Source organism: Pygocentrus nattereri, chromosome 10, assembly GCF_015220715.1.
Source record: "Pygocentrus nattereri isolate fPygNat1 chromosome 10, fPygNat1.pri, whole genome shotgun sequence".
NCBI classification, from domain to species: domain Eukaryota; kingdom Metazoa; phylum Chordata; class Actinopteri; order Characiformes; family Serrasalmidae; genus Pygocentrus; species Pygocentrus nattereri.
In genome coordinates this window covers 33,537,894-33,553,886 of record NC_051220.1, presented here as the reverse complement: position 1 = coordinate 33,553,886, position 15,993 = coordinate 33,537,894, and the positions used below count along the sequence as shown (strand labels likewise).

Here is a 15,993-nt window from a genome sequence, read left to right as displayed (position 1 = left end):
CACAAGTTACCTACTATGGATTTTATGGTCTGGATTTAATATAGAGCAGTAATCGTAAAATGCTGAGTGGTGTCACAGTGCCTGCTGGCGTCCACCCGACATGCCTGATGTGTTAGCCTCTGGCTTTGTTTTAAGTCTTATACCTATTACATTTTTCAGAGGGAAGAGGGAAAATGTGTAGAATAATTATCAAACAATGCTAAATCACTTATCAAATTTGACAGAAATTCACATTCCTATTATCTACATAAACAGACAAAAACCACAGACAAAATTCAGGCTTCAGGTGGCTGCTGCTACTGTTTTTACCTATGCAACATACTTTTCGAAAACCAGATGAGTCTACTTGAGTTTACCTAAATAGTCTGAAGCACATGTGTGATGATTTAAACAGTTTACACAATGCTTACCTGGCAGCTATAAGCTTCCGTTATTTCAATCAAAATTAATCTTGTATACATATCTTGTCTGATCGACTATAATTCACAAAATTGTGTAGGGAACTGAATTTAGATTTTTGACCAAATATTTGATTTAAGCTACGTTACTGAGTAAATGTTTCCGATCATGGATTTGAAAGAGAAATTGTGCACAACAAAAACATACTCACCTGCAAATTGTCAAACTTGAGTCCAGGCATGGACAAACGGTCTCTCTCCACATATACAGGGTTGACCTGCTGAGTAGCCACAGAGATGAGCACTCTTCTCGTCTCCTCCGAGGGCAGCCAGGCATCGTAGCGTTTGTCTACCTCGCTTAAACTCAGAGCACTGGCGAACGGGTCATCGCTGCCTGAGAAGACCGCTTGGAGCGTAGTCATGGTTGCTGCAGGTTCTGCTGGGCCAGCCACGGGCTTTGGGGTGCTGTCCTGAGGACCGATGCTGAAGTAAGCACTAGGGGTCCCGGCATCCTGATGCTCAGCAGATGGAACAGTGCTTGAGCCAGAGGAAAGCTGACACTCAGAGGGTGTAACAGCCTTCGGTGACTCTGCGTTAGGGTTGCTGACCGAAATGAAAGAAGAAGATGTGGTGAAAGAGTCAAAGAAGTCTGAGGCTGGGTTGACTGTGCCGTTGTCAGTGAAGAACTTGCTGAGGCTGGGGCTGGGCTGACATACCAGAGGGGCTAGTTTATTGGGGGTTTCATTAGTGCCACTACTAAAACTTGGTGATTTGACAAGAGTGGGTTGAAAGCCATCAGGTACTAGGGTTTTGGGCTGCATGCCATGGGAGAAAATAGTGCACACTGGGATGGGTTCCTCTTTAGCAGTAGCCTTGGCTACTTCAACTTTCTCTTCCTGGCCTTTAGGGCTATCAGGGGTGGGGGCACCCACATCAGCAGCCTGGTTGGCTGTGACCATGTCCTTTGTGAGGTCCTTTTCTTTCTCCTCTGCTTCTTCTTTTTCTACTAAAGCAGCAGAAGAAGACTCCACAGGTTCCACACTAAGATCAGGTGTACCCTGTTCAGGTATAGCCTCTGTCTTCTCCTCTTTCACATCCTCCTTTTTTTCCTCTTCAGGTTCTTTGGAATCAAGGGACTCCTTGTCTTCTCCTTGCTCCAAAAGGGAGTCGATAGGGACATCATCTTCTTCACTATTGGGGGAGTCAGATATCAGGACACTCTCCATCATTTGATCATTGAGCTTGTCCATCATGCTCCCTGACGCAGCGCTGTCATCCTGGGGGGAAATGAAGGCTTCCGCATCCAGGTCAATGCTCTCCTCTGGGAACAAAACATCTGTAGAATTGGGCTGGCTGCTGATGGCGGCAACTTCTGAAGGGGCATGAGCCTCAGGCTCTTCATTCCCCACTCCTGCTATATCCAGAGTCAAAGGCCTTTGAGCTGCATCCTCACCACTATCCATGGCTCTTTCCTGTCAAGAGTGTGAGGTATTTAGGGACATCTAAATTTTATTCACATGGAGAAATATCAGCTTCCCCACCAGATAAAACATACACCCCAAGTTTAAATATCTCCTGCAACATGCACTGACACAGGGTCTCCAACAACATGATATGAGACAAACAGCAGCATGATTTGTGACACCTGAATTGTCATGCATAATACATTTCAAATCAGACAATCCCATTTGTGATGACATGACTAGAAATACACTATAAGGAACAAGTATTGGGACAACTACAGGACATCCTATTCTAAATCCACAGGTATCAATATGGAGTTCATCTAACTTTGTAGTTATAACAGCTTCCTCTCTTCTGGGAAGCTTTTTACAAGATTTTGGAGTGTGTCTGTGGAACCTTTTTGCCCATTCACTCTGTGCTGTCAGACAGTGGTGTTGGATGAGAGGGCCTGGCTCACAATCTCTGTTCTAGTTCATCCCAAAGGTGTTTGATGGGGTTGAGGTCAGGGCTCTGTATGGGCCAGTCAAGTTCTTCCACACCAAACTCACCCAACCATGCCTTTATGGACCATGCTCTGTGTTAAGATTTACCTCACTGGAACTAAGAGGTCTAAGGCAAACTCCTGAAAAACAACCACATAGTATTATCCCTACTCCACCTAACTTCACATTTGACACAACACAGTCAGGCGGGTAACGTTCTCCTGACATTCACCAAATCCAGACTTGTCCATCAGACTACCAGAAAAAGAAGCATGTTTTGTTACTCCACAAAATATGTTTCCACTGCTCCAGAGTCTAGTGGCGATGTGCTTTAAACCACTTCATCTGACGCTTGACCCATACCTTGAAGCTCCCAGCGCACAGTTTTTGTGATGATGTTAATGCCAGAGGAGGTTTGGAACTCAGCAGAGCGCTGGTGACTTTTATGCACTAGGCACCTCACCACTCTGCGACCCCACTCTGTGCCTTTACGTGGTCGAACACTTCATGGCTGAGTTGCTGTGGTTACTTAACACATCCACTTTTCAATAATGCCATTCACAGCTGATCGAGCAATATGCAGGGGGGGGAGAAATTTCACATACTGACTTGTTGCAATGATTTTTCAGTGAGCTCTTTAGAACAACCCGTTCTCTCACAATTGATTGTAAAGGCAGACTGCATGGATAGGTGCTTGATTTTTGATGGGATTGAATAAAACACTCAAATTCAATGATCAAGAGATATGTCCCAACATTTTTGTCCATATAGTGTATACTAAATACCTAGCAAGCCAGTATATAGAGTATAGTGAATTGCAACTTACCTCTTAAATTAAGTTGGCTAAGCCCATGTTTCCCAACACAATTTCTGTCCCTCATTTCCAACAGCAAATTCTGTATTTTTCTGGTGTACCACAACTGATTTAGCTCAAGATGGACTTGAAAACTATCTGATGATATGACTCAGGCCCCATTCACACCTCGCATGGACATATGTCTTGGGTGGTCCGATCATAAGTAGGCAACGCCAAGTATAGATGTGATCTGATCACTCAAATCACCTACAGAGGTAGTCAGGGATGCTTCCGTAAATTGTAAATAACATTTGTACCATAAGCACTAAAGCAACTCAATGTGTCGATGAGAGAAGCAAACAACAGCCTTAAACCACTGCATCATCACACCAGAAATGACAGGAGCTACATAGCTTCTTTCATTATCTCAATTACTGTTTATTATGAGTTATGAGTCTAACATAAGGTAACTCCAATGTGGAAATTCTTGATATCAAATATCAGTTTAAAATATCTGTCAAATCTAAACATCTGTCCAACGCAGAAAGAATTTGTTAAGTATCTATATGTAGTTACCAATATGATCCTGATATTAATTTAAACACTTAAAACAGTCCTTAAATACACATGAAAAACAACTCACAAAATGTGGTCATAAGTGGTCACTGGAGAACCAGTTGAGATCTACAGAAAATGGCTATACATCTCAATGTCCATTTATGATCTAAGCTATGAAAAGAGGCAGGTATAAATGTGATCAGGAAAAATAACAATATGCAGTACACATGGACTAGAGTTCAGAGATTTCATGACAAAACACTGTGCAAAAAATGCATCAGTCATAATCAACTCTAAAGCTAACTATAATTCACACCAGCTCCAACAATTACTGTGTGGCTTCATAAAACACCCCCAAACCGTGCAATATACACTCATGATCCACTCTGTTAGGAACAGTGACGTTACAATTAAACTCACTGACCACTTTGAGTTCCACCAACTTTGCAAGTCCACAGTAAAGGCACAACTACAATTTTACATGACTACTTGTAGTCATGTAAAATTTGCCTCTATCTCAGTTTCTGACCACAGGATCACTGCTGACCAGACACTGTTTGGGTGGCACACCATTCTGAGCACAGCAATGATACTGATATGGTAGTGGCATGGTAGTGTGAATTTAGTGTCTAGTCCCTACGCACTGGGTTGGTCATGAAATAAAGGCGTCTCATAAAAAAAAATTTCTACACCCAGTAATTCATCAATAAGCAGAGGTGGACAATATGGCAAAATGCAACATCACAACACATCAGGGTGCTTTTAACAGTAAGAACAGACAAAGTAGTGGCACATTTTGGAAAACTCTGAATCCAATTATGGTTAATCATCCAATTATTATTTGTATTCAACATTCCACACACTGTGCTGCACTAAATCCAATTAAACATTACTATTGATGCTCTGAATCTAAACTAGCAAGTAGTTGGGAAGTGTTTTAAGGTACTAACAATATCCCCTATTTGCTCAGAAAGCATATTGTGAAATAATGTGGTGTGATCCATCACGATAACAGAGGTGTTCAAAAACTCCAGCAGCCCTGCTGTGTCTGATCCACTCATACCAGCACAACACACAATAACAAGCCACTACCACTGAGAATGTACTGAGAATGATCCACCCCCCAAATAACACTTGCTCTGTGGTGGTCCTGACCTTTGAACAGGGTAAAAGAGGGCTAACAAAGTATGTTGAGAAAGTGAAGAGCTAACCTACGAAGTGCACCTATAAGTAGAGCTGACAAAAAATGGACAAACAGCGAAGAAACAAGGAGGTGGTTTTATTGTTATGGCTGGCTGGCGAGTAATGTAAAGTAACGACAAAGCTAATCTCAAACTGTTCCCTACTCCCTACACCCTATATAGTCAGTGCACTACGTAGATCATGTAATGAAATAATAAGGACTTCTACATCCAAACAGTGCCAATACTGCTCTATAGATAAAATAAAGATGTAGCTAAAGCATCTTTTGGATCCAAATAACTCCCTACTGCAAACGTAGGTGACAGAATAAGTCCTGGAATAGTGACTTATCCTTCCAAACAATGCAGTGTAGGAACATTATGGAGCCATTCGGGATTCAGGCTAAACTACCCGCTAGCTAATTCAGCAGCACCCGGCTAGCTAGGCAGCGCATCGCAGAGAACACGTTTCAGAAAAATGACCCATCACATTTGAACTCATCGTGGAGAAATAATGTTAAAAATAAGGCTTTAAGTGCGACATGCTTACCTTCTCTTACACCTCCGGCAGGATGACAGGGAGACAACACACGCATGCGCAGGGAGCAGCTGTACGGTGCGCCAGGAGGCTCACAGACCGCAGTGAGGAGTACGACAGCATTCTCGAAGCAAATACGCTTGTCTAGCCATTCACATTCCGTTCTAACCGCCGTCGAATACGCAATTCCTTCCTACGCAATTTCCGTACGTGATATCTTTTTACTCTCGCGGAACTTGTCAGTAAGGTAGTGTTGCTAGGCAAAGCAGCTTTGAATTTGGTTCTTAACACCGAATGAGCTACAAGCGGTCAGCTGCGATAAAGTCAGCGTTAAACATAAGCTGGAGTGATATTGTTGGTGGACGGGACGTTTGGCAACATGGAAGATGACGCTCCTGTAATTTATGGGCTTGAGTTTCAGGTACAGTAGCTCTTAGCTAACCTACCTAATGTCATTCGTGTACACACTTAATAAACGTCTATTGTGTCCCATCCATGCTTTTAAAATGTTACTTTCCATAAATATTCTAGACTGCGTTGATAAAATCACATCTCAAGGGCAAAAGAGAGCCATGACAACCTAACTACATGTGTTAAGCTCAACACCAGAGGTAGTCTACTGTAGCCATGACCTGAACATCTGTATTTACTAAAGGTAGAACAGCACTGTCAAAAGAGTATGTGCAGTTACTGTCACTGTCAGACATTGTCATTAAGGTATTAAGCAGAGGGTTGTTGATATGTCTTATTTTAGTATGTGTTATTATGCACCATGTCTGTGCATTGTGTTCAACAGCCTCACATCTTCGTACATTTGATATGCCTCTTATCCTCCTTTTGTTTTAGGCCCGTGCTTTGACTGCACAGACAGCGGAAACTGATGCTATAAGGTTTTTAGTGGGCACTCAGTCACTCAAATTTGAGAATCAGGTGAGCAAATACATTATCGTGTTTGAAAGGGAAAAAAACAAGTCAATCTTATAATCGTTTGAGATTTTAGCCAGGCCGGACCAGGGCCGTATTGTGCACGCTGTTCAGGCCCAGGCCCAGGACAAGACATACAATACTTCAGGTTATTTTTAAGATATGTGTAGGTCTATGGTTGGGTTTGTATTATCAGGAGAATGATATCTAGTGTGGCCAAAATAATATTTATATTAAAATTCAAGAAGGGCCTGGGATTGATTCCCCAGATGGGCAACCAGGGTCCTTTCTGTGTTAAGTTTGCATGTTCTCACTGTGTCTGCATGGGTTTCCCTCTACAGTCCAAAGACATGCAGTCAGGCCAATTGAACATGCTAAATTGCCCCTAAGTGTGTGTGTGTGTGTGTGTGTGTGTGTGTGTGTGTGTGTGTGTGTATTTTTATGATTATTGATTACATATTGAATGTTACAGTCCAACATTGTTGTTTCACTGTGCTGAGTAAAATCAGAACCACTTTTGGCCAAGTTTAGGTCAGTTCTGGACAGAATTTTATTTGGCTTTGTTCAGTTTTGGACTCACAACTTGTTTCATTTGGACTTGCATTTGGGTTCAGAACAAACTTTAAGCCCTAATAAAAACCCTGTGTTAAACTGTCTTACTTAATGAATATACAAAAAAACACTTTTATAAGAAATTTGAAAAGGTTATAGAATATTATCACAGATCTTTGTTCACTACAGAATCCACAGATCAGCTATCCTCAGGCAGCACCTTTCCCAGATGTCAACAGAGCCTAATGGCCAAAACACTTCGAATTTTGTGAAAATGATGATGGATTTCCTGATATTTGCTATATATTTATCTAACTACTTTAATGAATTGAACTTTTCATAAATTACTATACATTCACAGATGCATCTGTCACCAAATCCGCATAATGTCAGGTTTAGAGTGAGCCTTTAGTTTCCTACAGCTATTGGGAGCTTTACATTAATGAGGAACTCGATGGTGCAGAAAATAGTATAGACCTGTTGGTTCATTATACAAGCTTTCTTTTTTATTTTAACATTAGGCATTGCTGAAAGAAAGCTTTTCTTCTGTCTGTGAAGAGACTTCCCCAGTAGCCTGATATTTGTTGAGTTGATGTATTGGAGTAACTATAAGGATGCTGTTATAAAAATCCTGGACTCACTCTGTTCTCCCTCTGATCTGATCCCTGAATCCCTCTGCTTGAGTCCAGCGCTTCCATCATATCTAGCCCCAGGTTCAGACAGCTGCCCTCTCAATCTCATTTACCTGCTAGTAGCAATTACAGCTCTCTAGAGGCCCTGTTCATTTTTGAGGCTTTTGGAAAAGCCGAATAATACTAGCCTGAGGGTGAGTGTGTGGGTCTGAGTGCGCGTGTGTCTCCATGTATGTGTGCAGGATGGAGAAAAATAACTTTGTCAATGCCCCTGTGTTGTGCAGATTGTCTCCTGGTGTTCTTGTGTTTCTTGCTTGTTGCATTTTAATTCAGTGTTGTGAGTGCTGCATGATTCCATGCAGTGAGTATCTGTCTTTCTTATCATCTATTATTGACACAATTGACAGGATCAGAGTGCGCAAGCAGAAAAGCTAAGATATGCTGCAGATAAGGGATTTAAGAGGATGCTCCTCATCATCTCAGACCTGGAGGTGAAATGCCCTGCAGCATTTATTTGAATTTCTTAACTGCAGTCTGATGATTAAACTGGTCTATGTCTACATACAGCACACTTTCTGAATACTAATCTTTAATTTTTCGGCCCAAATTATTTTCTGCTCATTAGGAAAGTAAAACATTGGAACACAAGATTAGAAAATATACAAAACAGAAATAACAATGTTTTTTAAGAGGAAAAGAATGATGCTGTATAGCATCTTCACATCTTCAATTGTCAGTTTCTCTCTGTTGCAACGACACCAGAAATTAAATGTACAAACTGTTTTTAAATGCTGTGTAATCTATTTCTAATTTTACGTTTTAATTTTTAAGTTTTTTGGTAGCTTTTCCACTTTTACTCCTCAAGGCAGTAATGCACATGGGCAAGCAGATTTTTCTTCTTTTTATCTGCTTTCTGAGTAGTGTTTTCTTCTTGAATTTCACATTTTTAAGCAGTATCGTCTATATAAAGGATGTCCAAAGTGGGATGCACCAGAGTGGACATTAGGTTTGGCCCACCAGAAAGTTACCATAACCCCACTCCCTTACGTTAATAGTAATTAAACCTGATATATATTGAAACTAAATAATTTATATTTAATTCAATATTAATGTCAAGATATCAGAAGATAATGATCTCTGAAACTCCAGAAAATACACACAGAACCTTATAGTACTTACATTTTTGAGAAAATTGTTTATTGTTGTTTTTTATCTTTGAAATTTTTAACAACGGACAGATTCTGCTGACCATCAGAGTCTGATTCCATGTTCGCTTCGGGAACACCAGCCTTTCATGATCCGGTCAGATCCTGAAGAATAAATCATGTCCTACCCCCAGTGTTGCATACCTCAGTATTCTGTTTCACGTGGAAATACATCACTCTAAGGAAGAAAAAGCTTTCTGATTGATGTTAAATTTTAATGTGAAATTTGAATTGAAAGCTTAGAATCTGCACTTTGGACAGAATCTGTCCCCTCGTTTCAGCGAACTTTGAGTGAGAACAGGGTGAAAACGTACACAGGAACTTATGAGAAATATGAGTACTTTGTCAAAATCAAAAATGTCCAAGGTCCAAAAATGTACTTGAGTAGACATAAACATTTAAGCAATATTTAGTTATATCAAAGTAAAAAAAGTAAATGTGTCAACAAATAAATTAGAAATATTCCTTGTTTGGTGATGTGAGGTGCTGTGACCACAAATTAGTTATAATATATATTATGTATGTATGTATGTATGTATGTTATCTTGTGTATAAAATACACAAGAACTCAAGTGATAAGAGAGAAACTTTTCTGTCATTTAATAATTGCAGTGAGCAGCTTAAAGGTCTAAATGAAAATGTAAAGAGTAGAAAGCCTGCCCCTCCCCCCAGGAAATATAATTAAGTATAAGCATTCAGTTTCAAGGGTAAACGGAAAAAAAAATTGTAAGTATAGTAACAAGTGTATTTGACACAGGGACCCCAGGATAGTTGAAAGGTTTCAGTTGTAGTCAACCCATCAGAACAGACAACCACTTTGAGTTGCCTACACAGTCCAGCAGAATGAGAGACAGGAACACAATACAACAAGCTGCATGGCTTATTTGAGTCCCTTGCTTAGTCATTAATTGCTCTCTTTAGTGGTGAATCAGTTCTCACTCACTGTGGTGTGAAATGCTTAATATTACACAACCATCCTTGACCACTGCTTATTGTTTTGGCTTGTTTCCTTGATCGGGTGTTATCAGTATGTTACTTTAACTCCTCTCCAAACCAGGTCAATTACAAGCCCTCGGTTTTATCATAATGTGTGCCGGCCTCCTGTGCTATTAGTGCCCCTAATGGGGGTTCGGAGAACTAATTCCACCCTCCATCTCCAGTGATGGCCACTCAAGCCTTTGTGAGTGCTGCTTATGGAAGGTTGTCATTAAAGTGGCCTGTGTTGGTCATTACAGTTGAACTGATGATTGAACTGCTCTCCCCTGCACCTCACCCTACTGCGCTGTACAGAGTCATGCTTACAGCTCTAAAGAGCTCTGACTGAGGGCAACCAAAGTGGAGGCCAACATTTTGTCCCATTTTACACCTGAGCCTCCCCCCCCTACTCAGATAATTAATGTGGTGGAGAAGGAGGCCCAAGTGGCCAAGAGCGATGACTCACTGCATCTCTGGGATAAAGCTGTATAAATCACGAGTGGGACTTCTGCCTGAGCCCTGTTCATCCCCGGCCCTATTATAAGACCTTCTTTTGCCTCCAATTATCCTGTCCAGCCATCGGAATTTATTTGTATTGCTCCCCTCCATAAAATTATAACTTTGCCTAATAATTTTCCCTCAATGCGGTCCAACCCAAGGTTAATGGTTTCCTCTCCGACTTTCAGCTGTCTGAGCAGCATGAGCACACTCAAGAATGCATGCTTTCTCCCCTCTTTCTCTCTCACTCTACCTCTCTCTCTCTCTCTCACTGTACACACACTGTACACACATTAAAGTGGTCAGCCAGATTGCCTTGTGGGCTATTTTCAGGTACAGCCAATTAAAATTCCATCAAAAGAATTGCATCCCCTACCAGAATGTGTTGCTTCTGTTCGTTTCATGATTGCTGCTTGGTACTCCACATATCCAAAGAATGCATGCATAGTAACCCTAAATCATCAGACAAGTGAGAATTTGTCATTTCTTATTGTTTTTATTTGTATAATGTCAGTCTAAAGCGAAAACCTTGTATTTTTTCACAATAAATAAGACACTTTAGATTGAATGACATGATCAGTAGAAGTGGTCCTAGCAAGACAATTAGAGAACATTTTCCTTGTCCTGTAGAGTTACCATTTCAGAGACATTATTTTTTTAGTTGTTGTTTTTTTTGTGTCGATTGTTTTGTGTGTGTATGTTTTAAAAAAATAAATAAATAAAATAAAGCTGTACAACTATATATACATAGTTGGCCCAATGGGTAGTGCCGTTGCCTCACAGCAAGAAGGGCCAGGGTTCGATTCACGTCCGGGCGACCAGGGTCTATGCATGTTCTTCCCGTGTCTGTATGGGTTTCTTCCAGGTTCTCCGCTTTCCTCCCACAGTCAAAGACATGCAGTCAGGCCAATTGGACACGCTAAATTGCCCCTAGGTTTTAGTGTTTGTGCATGTGAATGTATATGTCTATCTGTCTGCCCTGTGATGTGTATATATAATACACACACACACACACACACACACACACACACACACACACACACACACACACACATACACTTAAGCTGCTTCTCCTTCTGGGAGGGTGTTTTTTTGTTTTGTTTTGTTTTATGTGTGTATATATACATACATGCACGCAGTTACTGGCCAGTTTATTAGTTTCATCTACCTTGTATCGACAGTCATTGTCCACTGTATTAGGTCCACTCACCATATTCAGTCATATGCAAAGATGGGGCGCATTTCTACTTTTTTATGCACAATTACTGCTGTTTATTTATTGAATTTAAAACATTTGGTGGAAAAATGAAGTGTAAAATTTGGCCTGTACAAAGGTTATTGCTTGTTTTAAAATGCCGTAAGTTCTCTGTAGAGGATGTGTAACTTATTTTCACATAGAAAATCAACGAAACATGTAATTTGACCAGGGGTGTTCAAATTTTGCACATGACTGTTGTGCACATTGTGTTTCTGCAGTTACAGGCCATAGTCTATCTGTTTCTCTCCTCTTTCTCCCATTCATCAGTGGTCCCCACAGGACCACCACAGAGCAGGTATTACCTGGGTTGAGGATCACTCTCAGCACTGCAGTGACACTGCCATTGTAGTGACACGTTAGTGTATGCATGCTGCACAGAGGTGGTCACTACTGCACTAAGAGAAGTCCACCAACTAAAATATTCAGCCTACAGTGACCTGTGGGCAGAAACTGAACAATGATTAAAGACTAGAGAATGATTAACACAATGTGCAGCAACAGATGATCTGTTGTCTCTAGTGTTTAAAAACTCCAGCAGTACTGCTATGTCTGATCCACTCATGCCAAAAGAACACATACTAACTCACCACCACCACTGCACTGAGTGACCCAAATGATACCTGCTCTGTAGTGGTCCTGTGGGGTTCCTGACCATTAATGAATGGGGTACTGCTTTTAAAGGGGAGTTCCCCCAGAGTTTCAAAATACATAATTTAATGGTTAAGATGTAAACATAGTCATTCAGAGTGGTTTGAGATGGAATCGTTCTAGAGAAACTTTCTCATCTAAATTTGTTCACAGCTGTAGAGACAGGAAACACAGAATGATTTTATAGACTTTTGGTCTAAAATATATATTTTTTACATTTATTCATTACGCAGTGGAATGTGTATGACACTGTAAAGGAAAATAGTTCCCAAAGAAACTTTTTTTATTTGTTTATTTGTTTTCCCCAGATTTTTTTATTGTCAGCAATTCGTATACAAATTCATGCTATATTCAGGGGCTCAATGAAAGGTTGTACCTGATGGCTAACTTGCAAATACGACTTAACTCCATTTAGGTGCTTCACCCACTATATACATCCACTACACAGAATAAGAAATAATGAACGTTGAATGGTGCATTAAAGCAATGGATATTCATATATTAGCCGGGCTGTAAGGAGATATTTTACCTACTATGAGAAAGGTCCAGTGTATGAAGAGCAGATCTGTTTCAAAAGAATGTTTTTCTGTCCACACTACCGCGGATAGTTTGCACATTATTTGAAATAAGCTAAATTACAATAATTTGAGGCATACTGTGGTGAATAAAGAGACATTTGGCTTTGAAAAGTTAGAAACATAGCCACGTTTTCCCTTTAGGATGTTCCCTTTTAATAAAAGCCTCAGTATTTTATATGTGTGTCTGTATAAGGTGCAGTATGTGACCTGCTACTTTTCAAATGTTTCTATAGAGGCCTGAGCAGTAATTGAGTGTACTTTACTAAGGAGAGAATAGCTTTGCTAACCAGGTTTCAGAGTGAAACTGATGATAAAGAAAAAAAAAAACACAAAAAAAACTTTAATCTCTGTTCTGCAACTACGCACTCCTCTGCCTCCACAAACGTCTGACGCTTTGCATAACTTTTATGAATCTAACGAGTTCAAAAGGAGTGTTTAACAGCGGCTTCAAAGTTGAAATAAAAAGCTGATAAAAAGCTCAAGACATAAGCATCAGGGCGTATGAAGTTGAAAATCCAAAGTGATTTCTGTGCCTAAGATTTAATTTACTGTCATATTAAAGCACATATCTCAGAGTAAAGTCTTGGCTCTTTGAACTGCTCCTGAGTTGAAATAAGGGGGCAGTACCCGGGTATCTCTCTTTCTCTCTCTCTTTCTTTCTTTCTCTCTCTGTATCTGCATCTCTCTCTCTCTCTCTGTATCGCTACCCTCATTTCTCTGTTTACTTCAGCCTTGTCCTCTGTTCCATTTGCCTTTTTTTCTGTTCTGCAGATCCACATCATTGACTTTGATGATGAGAACAATATCATTAATAAGAATGTGCTCCTGCATCATGCTGGTGAGATATGGCACATCAGCGCCAGCCCCGCTGACAAAGGAGTGCTGACCACATGCTATAACAAGAGTGAGTCCTCTCTGCCTTTTTTCTGTCTGTCTTTATTATGTTTTATCACTGGTTATTCTACATCCACCCTTAGCTATTTCAGTTTTATTACATTCAGTGTAGTTACAAGCAGTTTTGAAGCACTACTGAATTTACCAGAAAAGTAAATGTAGACCATTGGACCAGCTCACCAAGTAAGTTCTGTTAGTTTTCTTTGGCAAGATGCAGCAAATCCATATAGCTAAAGTTTGGTGGACAATCCAATCAAAATTTCCCCTTATCACATGTGTAGTCAGCTTTGGTGTCCAGTGTTTGTTTCTTTAGTTTTGCACTGAAGCTGTGAGGTTAGTATTGTTAATAAATAAAGGGAGCTTATAGCTATTAGTTCACCACACTAAACTATAACTACTTGTCTTAATCTCAATGTAAATGATTTTCATGTGACATTCCTGTTTTCTATGAAAGTGTACGGGCAAAATCAGGCTTTCAGATGACTGCTTTTATTGTTGACATGCATCACACAGATGGACAATAAGTAATTACAGAGTAATAGCAGTTACACAGAAAACAAAAAGCAATTAATTGCACCACCATCATCTCAGTTCCTATGCCCCCAAAAAAACTCATCTGCAAAAAAAGAAGCGCAGACACATTTGTCTAAAATTTGCACATAAGAGTTTAGACAAATCATAACTGTTTTGGAACAATGTTCTCTGGTCAAACAAAACAAAAATAATAATAATCCCAAGAACACCACAGAAACAGTAAAGTATGGAGTTGGAAGCATCATGATATGGAACTGCTTCTCTGTAATCAGTACTGACACGCCAATGAACAAAACAAGAATGGAACAATGTACCAGAAGATAGAGGAAAATTTAATCCCATCATCCACAAAACAGCCTCACATACGTATAGCCAAAATAAGTAAAGTCTAGTTTCTAAAAAAGGTGAAGGTGCTTACATGGTAGCCCACTCTTGAACTGAATGGCTTTGAAAATGAATGGAGAATTTTGAAATTGCATGTCCAGCAGAGGGACCCCTATAACCTCAGGGAGTTTAAAACAGTTTTACAAGAGGAATGGGTCAAAATTGAGATTTCTCAAATCTGTAGCTACAAATCAAATTTGCAAAGTACTAATGAATGTGTGGTATCTGAATAGTTTTTGAAGAGTGCTTTTTCTATTCAGATTTCTAAGTACAAAGTCAAAAGGCATTGTGTATGAATTTAAAGTGGATATGTACAATAGAGGTGTGTTACATAAAAAACAAAGGTAACACTTTATTTGAAGGCTACCTTCATAAGGGCTTCATAACACATTCATAAGCACTGAATAATGTGTTTATGAAGCACTACTTGAACATTTATTAAGTGCTTATGTCGGTTCTCGCAACCTGACATAAGATGTTTTAGGAAATAAATGACATTGTACTGACATAATATGAATAAACGTTGAACATATTTACAGCACTAAACATATTTAAAACACTATACATAATTGCATCAATCATCTTATCTATGCCATGGAGGGAAGAGGGGGTGGTTTCCAGGCATATTTCACCTGATATTAATACAATGTCGTCTTAAGAATGCTGACATATATAGTTATGTATAGTGTTTTAAATATGTTTAGTGCTGTAAATATGTTCAAACTTTATTCATATTATGTCAGTACAATGTCATTTATTTCAAAAAACATCTTGTCAGGTTGCGAGAACCAACAAGCACTTGAAGTAGTGCTTCATAAACGCATTAGTCAGCGCTTATGAATGCATGAAGCCCTTATGTAGGTAGCCTTCAAATAAAGTGTTACCAAAACAAAAGTGTCTGAATACTTATTTTCATTTATTACTTATTATATTAGTGTCTGAATACATATTTTTATTTATTACTTATAATTTCACAGTGCATAAGGTTGAAATATGTGGAGTATAAAAAGTGAGCATTTACGCAATTAACATTGAATATATGCAGGAGTGAGATGAAAGTATGGTTTTAATGACTTGAATTAATAAATTAGTATAAATTGTCAACCACATTAACCTCATAACTTCAGTGCAAAACTGAAGAAGCAAACATCAGGCAACAAACATGTCTTAAAGGGTTTACCACATTTGGACTAAGGGGGAAATTACATAAAAAAACTTTTTCTGAATTATCGCTTTAATATCTTTTAACTAGATCCTGGTTCAGATTCATTGATTAACAAAGTTATGATTTTATTCACACAGGCTCTACTAGCACAATGTTTTACGCACATTAGTGAGATCCAATTTTAGCCAGATGATGTTAGCTTTGATTTAGGGCAATATGTGCATGTGGCCACCAGGCTTACTCAGAGACTGATTTCAGTTTGCGTCTAAAATCACAGACATCAAAACAAACATAGAAGGAGAACGTATCAGTGGCTTCACTAAAACAGG

The 15,993-nt window shown here is 39.5% G+C and overlaps 2 protein-coding genes across 2 annotated transcripts in view; one reads left to right on the top strand and one right to left on the bottom strand.

Annotated features, from left to right (window-relative positions):
* trappc12 (trafficking protein particle complex 12) overlaps window positions 1-5,519 on the bottom strand; it is a 34,509-nt gene extending 28,990 nt beyond the window's left edge. Inside the window, exons 1-2 of the mRNA XM_017690792.2 lie at window positions 5,430-5,519; window positions 611-1,870 (exon numbers count right to left, since the gene is read on the bottom strand). Coding sequence (XP_017546281.1) covers window positions 611-1,861 — 1,251 coding nt within the window. The 5' untranslated portion in view covers window positions 1,862-1,870; window positions 5,430-5,519. The remainder of the gene's footprint in view (window positions 1-610; window positions 1,871-5,429) is intronic.
* Window positions 5,520-5,640: 121 nt separating this feature from the next.
* Window positions 5,641-15,993, top strand: part of eipr1 (EARP complex and GARP complex interacting protein 1) — a 51,310-nt gene continuing 40,957 nt past the window's right edge. Inside the window, exons 1-3 of the mRNA XM_017690794.2 lie at window positions 5,641-5,838; window positions 6,264-6,347; window positions 13,459-13,591. Of these exons, the coding sequence (XP_017546283.1) occupies window positions 5,797-5,838; window positions 6,264-6,347; window positions 13,459-13,591 (259 nt within the window). The 5' untranslated portion in view covers window positions 5,641-5,796. The remainder of the gene's footprint in view (window positions 5,839-6,263; window positions 6,348-13,458; window positions 13,592-15,993) is intronic.